A 7991-nucleotide genomic window follows, 5' to 3' on the forward strand; every position below is an offset into this window, starting at 1 on the left:
ACAGCTCTGCGGGGAGGAGGAGGTGGCACTGATCATACAGCTCTGCGGGGAGGAGGTGGTGGCACTGATCATACAGCTCTGCGGGGAGGAGGTGGTGGCACTGATCATACAGCTCTGCGGGGAGGAGGTGGTGGCACTGATCATACAGCTCTGCGGGGAGGAGGTGGTGGCACTGATCATACAGCTCTGCGGGGAGGAGGTGATTTCTCTGATCATACAGCTCTGCAGGGAGGAGGTGGTGGTACTGATCATACAGCTGTGCGGGGAGGAGGTGATTTCTCTGATCATACAGCTCTGCAGGGAGGAGGTGGTGGCACTGATCATACAGCTCTGCGGGGAGGAGGTGGTGGCACTGATCATACAGCTCTGCGGGGAGGAGGTGGTGGCACTGATCATACAGCTCTGCGGGGAGGAGGTGGTGGCACTGATCATACAGCTCTGCGGGGAGGAGGTGATTTCTCTGATCATACAGCTCTGCAGGGAGGAGGTGGTGGCTCTGATCATACATCTCTGCGGGGAGGAGGTGGTGGCTCCGATCATACAGCTCTGCGGGGAGGAGGAGGTGGCACTGATCATACAGCTCTGCGGGGAGGAGATGGTGGCTCTGATCATACAGCTCTGCGGGGAGGAGGTGGTGGCTCTGATCATACAGCTCTGCGGGGAGGAGGAGGTGGCACTGATCATACAGCTCTGCGGGAAGGAGGTGGTGGCACTGATGATACAGCTCTGCGGGGAGGAAGTGGTGGCACTGATCATACAGCTCTGCGGGGAGGAGGTGGTGGCACTGATCATACAGCTCTGCGGGGAGGAGGTGGTGGCACTGATCATACAGCTCTGCGGGGAGGAGGTGGTGGCTCTTATAAGAGCCTTTGTGGTAACAGAACAGGGGCTGCAGCTTATTTCTTAGCCGCGGGCTTCTTGGCTTTCGCAGCCTTCTTAGCCGGACTCTTGGCGGGTTTGGCCGCCTTCTTAGCCGGACTCTTCGTCACCTTCTTGGGCTTGGGAGCGGCTTTCGGCTTCTTGGGGCTCTTGGCCGCTTTCTTGGCCGCTGCGGGCTTCTTGGCCTTTTTCGGGCTCTTCTTGGCCGCAGTCGGAGCCTTCTTGGGCTTCTTCGGAGATTTGGCGGCTTTCTTGGCAGCAGCGGGTTTCTTAGGTTTGGCCGCAGCTGCTGGCTTCGTCTTGGCCACTTTGTCCTTCGTCTCCTGCTTCTTGTTCAGCTTGAAGGACCCGGAGGCGCCGCTGCCTTTCACCTGGAGGAGGGCGCCCTTGGTGACCAGAGCCTTGACGGCCAGCTTCAGGCGGCTGTTGTTCTTCTCTACATCGTATCCTCCAGCAGACAGAGCCTTCTTCAGGGCGGCCAGAGACACCCCGCTGCGCTCCTTGGAGGCGGACACGGCTTTCACGATCAGCTCGGAGACGCTGGGGCCGGAGGGTTTATTGCTCTTCTTGGCAGCAGATTTCTTCGGCTGCTTCTTGGATTTGGCGGCCGGTTCTGCGGGAGGGGGAGCGGCGGCTGGCGCGGTCTCTGCCATCATATGCTGCTGACGCAAAATGAAAATATTTCCTGATAGGAAGGAAAACACTGAGGCCGGAGCTGGAGGCGCCTGTTATATGTACAGGCTTACTGCGCACTGATTGGCTGCTGAGCAGCACCGTCCTGAGCTTCTATTGGCTGACACTGGACACAGGCCCCGCCCCCTCCCAGCTGAGTCCGAGTGAAGCTCCGCTCTCCCCTTGTGCTTCCCTGCCCTGGATAAAAGCCCTTTACCGGCTAACACCGGACAGCAGAGCGCGATTCCTCCGTCGCCTCCCCTTCTCCAACATCTCCACCGGCCATTTGTAGCCGTCACTAGCAGAGATGCCGGGAAAGAGCGGAGAGGAAATCCCGGGATCATCGCCGCCGTCCTCCCGATCTGCACATCACTGTGTATCCGGGGAGATAAATCTGCTGCGGGAGCTCGTTCCTCCTATTCCCGGCTCCTGTCACCATCACAGGGATCTTTACTCCTATGTCTATCGCACAGGAAGCTGATTGTACGATGTGGGGACGAGCTGGAGCTGCTGACAACCCAGAAGGGTAACACAGGCGACGGCCTCCGCTGACTGCCACCTCCCTGACCTGTGGTGTCACTGTACCCCGTATGTGCAGAGGATTGGGGGGACACGTGTTCCACACCAGTAGATGATCCACATCGGTGGCTGATTGCAATCACCTGCCTGATATCGTGTCTTACCCAGTGTGAAGCTGTGACCGCTGCGGCATGTCATGGTGCGAAGAGCTCTGATGAGGCGACAGCTGCACACTGCGACTCCCCAACCAAACACATAAACATCTCCGGGGAGAAAACTGAAATATTAATGGATTTATGTGACCCCCACTATTGTGTAAAAGGGGAATATTGGGAGAAAAGCGGAGACACAAAATCCAGCGTCTACACAGAGAACACAGCTGTACATAGTATATATAGTGCACAACATCACATCTGCACAGCCCAGATCAGCAGTGTAATAAGTGTCACTGATACTAGAGGAGAGGGTACAGTATATACAGCAGAGTGTACAGTATATACAGCAGAGTACACAGTATATAGAGCAGAGTGTACAGTATATACAGCAGTGTGCACAGTATATAGAGCCAGTGTGTACAGTACATACAGCAGTGTGTACAGTATATAGAGCAGTGTGTAAAGTATATACAGCAGTGTGTACAATTTATAGACCAGAGTGTACAGTATATAGAGCAGTCTCCCCTCTCTTCTTCTTTCTCTCTCTCTCTCTCTTTCTTAATCTCTATTTCTCTCTCCTCTCTTTCATTATTTCCTTCTCTCCTTTCTCTCTTCGCTCTCCTCTCTTTCTCTCTTCTTTTTTCTCTAAATCTTTCTCTCACTCTTACTCTTTCTTCCTTTCTATTTCTCTCTCTCCCTCTCTTTCCCTTGCTTTCTCTTTTTCTTACTTTATATCTATCTCTCTCCTTCTCTCTTTCTTTATCTCTCTTCTCTCTACTTCTCTATCTCTCTCTTTATGTCTTTTTGTCTCTCTCTCTCTCTTTCTCCCTTTCTTTCTCTCTATCTCCTTCTTTCTCATTCTCTCTCTTTCACTTTATCTCTCTCTTTCTCTCTCTCAGGGAGAGATTATCAATCCTTCATGTCAGCAGTGCACCTCTCCAAAATGAGGCAGATGTACTAGATTTTCTAGGCACCGCCATCTGCACGTGGGGTGCTGCTGTAATCCCTGTCATCATCCTCGTTTTTCCTCTCCACGTTTCCATATCCAGCCAAGTGATCGCTGGGCCCAGTATTCTCATCAGCATTGCCGATACTTCGAGCTGTAGCAAAGGAGAAGGCACAAGTGATGATAACCCGCCTCTATGTGCCCTCAAGTGTCTCCGCTGTGGTGCGGGATGATATGCTATGGAAGGTTAATAATCAATAATTGTGTCCTTCCTACAGGCTCTGGTGCCCCATGGAATGAAAGGTTTCCCCAGGAGGGCGGTGGTAAAGATGTTTAATGACTTGCTAAGGAATGGTCGCATGCAAAAACTCCAAGACTCGGACACCGTGCTGTCCCAGATTTTGGAGATGACGTGCAGTGACTTGGATTGGGAGGTGAAGGTGAACGCAGTGGACCTGGCACATTCCTATATGTCCCAAACATTGGAGATGGGACCGTCCCTAACGTGCCCTTACACTATAGGGCTGCCATCTAGCAGAAGCTCAGGTTCCATCTCCGACGCTCTGGTTACATGTGAATGAGTCGGGCTTTTTCCGGCCTTATTGACTTGTCTGTGTGACTGTGACCGGCCAGTGGCATTAAAGTTTTGTGAAATCCTTCTTGCTGTGAAGCCCAAACTGTGTAATGGGGACACTGATCCCTCCGAACAGCATGGAAGAGACTGGCTGGAGCACACGATAAAAGAGAAGCAAATGGCAGGCGGGGACGGTGCTGGGGCCGGCAGGGTCGCCCACCAGATTGGGCCACTGGTGTCATACAGAAGATGGATTTGGATAACATAAAATGTCCCCTTCCGAAAAACAGCGATCATGTACACGAAACTCCCCGGTCACTGCTGCAGGACGTCAAAGCAACCTTATGGGGGGAAGAAATGCACGATGCAGATTGCTACTGATGCGGAAGTTTATGGTACTTTTCTGCTGCAGATTTCACTGCGGAAATGCCTTTTGTGCTGTAATTTGTAGTGGATCCAACCTGTGTTTTTCTTTTTTTACTACAGTGCCCTACTGGGACCCAGAAGCCCTTCTGGCCATCCAACTGCTACTCAGGCGCCAATTTCTAAGAAAGATTTATCTCCTCTCTTTCTTTCTCTTTTCTTTCTCTAAATCTTTCTCTCACTCTTACCCTTTTCCCCTTTCTATTTCTCTCTCACCCTCTCTTTCTCTTGCTTTCTCTTTCTCTTTTTTCTCACTTTATCTCTATCTTTCTCTCTCCTTGTCTCTTTCTTCATCTCTATTAGTAGTGTATAATAGCCATGATCCGTCAAACTCAATCTGACAGGTGCCCCGCCCCTATCAAAGTGTATCAAAATGTGTAACCCCTCCCCTCCCCTTGTCTGACGGCTGGTATCCAGCTGTCCCTCCTTGTTTGATTTCCCCTTTTGATATAGTTTAATATAGTTTAATTTGTTGTAGTTTTGATATTATTCCCGTATTTTGTGGAATAACACATGTTTATAATTATAGCCTAGTCGTGTATTTATTTTACACGTGGTTTATAACACCTTTCTCATTTGTTTTATAATAGATTTTATACGTAGCCCCGAGTTTGATTCTGTAAGCTTTTGTTTTATTCACAGTGTATCCATATAGTGAATAGGGCTGATGTTTCTGTATGCAATCCTACATCCTGTTATGTGAAAAGTATTCTCAAACACTAACTAAATGGTGAACATTACCTAAATTAGGTTAACTGTGGGTCAGAGGTTTATAGCACCTAGGTCAAGCAATTGTTGTTGTATTTGCGTACCCCATAAATGTTTATTTTCACAAACAGAAAAGTTATTGTGTCCTGAAGATGGCATCTGAGGTTATTTGTTTTTTGTATTAGCTTTCTCAGAAAACAGCTGTGTTATCTGAGGTTCAGATATTTTTGTACAAACTCATGCTGTTTGGTGATCTTTGTGAAGCAGAACTTTGTTTTATAACACATTTGTACTTGTATTGTACCTGAATTGATATTTGCTTTCTCTTTTTTGTGTCCTGAAGATGGCATCTGCAAAGTTATTTGTTATCTACTGAGGCCATTGCAAGTTGTGTTTATTCACATTGTAGCAGGTTTTATCCTTGTGGCTGCCTTATATACACAGAAGAGATATGCACCAATGTCACAACACAAGTTATAATATGACCCAATGTTACAACACAAGTAAGAAGCGGCGTGTTTTATACGAATAAAAACCAAAGACACGATATTGTAAAAATAGAAAAAGATTTATTTCTCACAATAAAACAACAGCTCAAATTTTAACATGAAATAGACATTTAGGACTTATTTATGTTATTATCTTTATGCATGTTGCCTGTGCTGCCTATAATTTGACTCTATCCTTGTTTTGTTGAAAATAACTGGACATACATAAGAAACCGGGCAATATATCTTTATAGAAATAACACTTCTGCACTCTTTGGGCATTTCTATCAGTTTTATTCATGCATTTATAACACACCATGTTTGATATTGGTAATTTGATTCTGGGAACACATTTTAAGTTACATCTGCACATGTATTACTGTTTTTTTTAGGCCATATAAATAGAAAATTATGTAGAAACCCAAAGTTTTGATAAGTGTATGAAAATACACCAATATTAACTATTTGTGCTATTTTAGGCGTAAATTTGTCCTATATGTATAGCAGTCAGGAGTTGGGGCGATGAAATATGTGTTACAAGCGTAGTGAATTGCAGATATATTCTACAGTGTATGTCATTTTGAGAAATGTGTGGCATAACCAATGTATACAGTAACAGGCGGAATGACTGAGTGTAATATTGCACTCAATACTGTGCAAAGGGTCTGAATACTTATGACCGTGTGATATTTCAGTTTTCTTTTTAATAAATTCGCAAAAAATCTACATTTCTGTTTTGTTCAGGCATGATGGCGTGCAGAGTGTACATTAATATATATATATATCTCAGAATGCAACTGAATAGTATTGCTAATTAGGCCATATAAATAGAAAATTATGTAGAAACCCAAAGTTTTGATAAGTGTATGAAAATACACCAATATTAACTATTTGTGCTATTTTAGGCGTAAATTTGTCCTATATGTATAGCAGTCAGGAGTTGGGGCGATGAAATATGTGTTACAAGTGTAGTGAATTGCAGATATATTCTACAGTGTATGTCATTTTGAGAAATGTGTGGCATAACTAATTACCTATTACGGCCACATTTCTATGCAGTGTATTTTAGAACCAGTGTTTCTGGCTGCAGACTGTAATGTGTAAGGTATTCTCATTTTTATATATTGTATTTTATAACACACCATGCCGTTTATATAATAATCACAGTTGTGTCTCTACAGGACAACGTGGCTTACAAAGACATTTCATTAATATAAGTGTGAAACTGACAGACAAGCACACCTGTGTCTCTACAGGACATGCTGGTCACTAGACAGCCAGAGTTTCTGTGGGGGAGATATACTAACAGAGGTTCTGTTGACCCAATAAACCGGTGTAGAACGTACACAGAGAGCAACTTACAATATTTACTAAGGTAGCGGAAATGGGTTTACTGCAGTTATCAGAGCATTGTATTTTATTTGACAGCCACAAGTCACACAGGTCATGATGATAGTGTATCTGCAGCATGTTATTTGGAAATAAAGAAGCCTTTTTTGTATTCGCCCGCATTTTATATAAAATCTGCATAAAAAAAATATTCTTGGCTACACCAAAACACGTAAGAAACAAATGTATAACTTTTAGATCTACCGCATCCACAGATATTATTCCAGCGTTCTTTAATTCTACATTATTTTAGCACATATTAATTTCACAACTTTTATATGATATTTATAACACTCATTTTATATGAGTTTTCTAACACATTCTCACGGGAATATTATATATATATATTTTGTGTTTTGCGCAATTATTTGACACTGTAATTCGCATTTTATATAAAATATGCATAAAAAATCTTCACATTCTCACGGGAATATTATATATATATTTTGTGCTCTGCATCATTATTTGACACTGTAATTCGCATTTTATATAAAATCTGCATAAAAAATCTTCTTGGCTGCACCAAAACACGTAAGAAACAAATGTATAACTTTTAGCGCTGTCGCATCCGCAGATATTATTCCAGCGTTCTTTAATTCTATATTATTTTATCACATATTAATTTCACAACTTTTATATGATATTTATAACACTCATTTTATATGAGTTTTCTAACACATTCTCACGGGAATATTATATATATATATTTTGTGTTTTGCGCAATTATTTGACACTGTAATTCGCATTTTATATAAAATATGCATAAAAAATCTTCACATTCTCACGGGAATATTATATATATATTTTGTGCTCTGCATCATTATTTGACACTGTAATTCGCATTTTATATAAAATCTGCATAAAAAATCTTCTTGGCTGCACCAAAACACGTAAGAAACAAATGTATAACTTTTAGCGCTGTCGCATCCGCAGATATTATTCCAGCGTTCTTTAATTCTATATTATTTTATCACATATTAATTTCACAACTTTTATATGATATTTATAACACATTCTCATTTATAAGGGATTTATAACACAATATTGTAAAATCATTTATTGGTTCGCGGCCTTACTAATATCCTTTGAAAATAAATTCAGCATTATTATTCCATGCTGTAACATTTCTATTCTGCAGCCTCCTGTTTAGTAAAAATTCAGCATTCTTTTTATATCTTTGGTTTATATTATATTAGCTTTTTGATAATCCCGGGAGTGCCATCTATCTAGCCCTAGTA

At 43.3% G+C, this 7991-nt stretch overlaps 1 protein-coding gene across 1 annotated transcript; it reads right to left on the reverse strand.

Annotated features, from left to right (window-relative positions):
* Nucleotides 1-873: 873 nt before the first annotated feature.
* Nucleotides 874-1532, reverse strand: LOC138653710 (histone H1C-like). The gene has a single exon (XM_069743318.1). It carries the CDS (start codon nt 1530-1532, stop codon nt 897-899), a length of 636 nt encoding a protein of 211 aa, XP_069599419.1. The 3' UTR covers nt 874-896.
* Between the last annotated feature and the right edge of the window lie 6459 nt (nt 1533-7991).

The sequence above is a fragment of the Ranitomeya imitator genome, unplaced genomic scaffold (assembly GCF_032444005.1).
Source record: "Ranitomeya imitator isolate aRanImi1 unplaced genomic scaffold, aRanImi1.pri SCAFFOLD_325, whole genome shotgun sequence".
Classification (NCBI taxonomy): domain Eukaryota; kingdom Metazoa; phylum Chordata; class Amphibia; order Anura; family Dendrobatidae; genus Ranitomeya; species Ranitomeya imitator.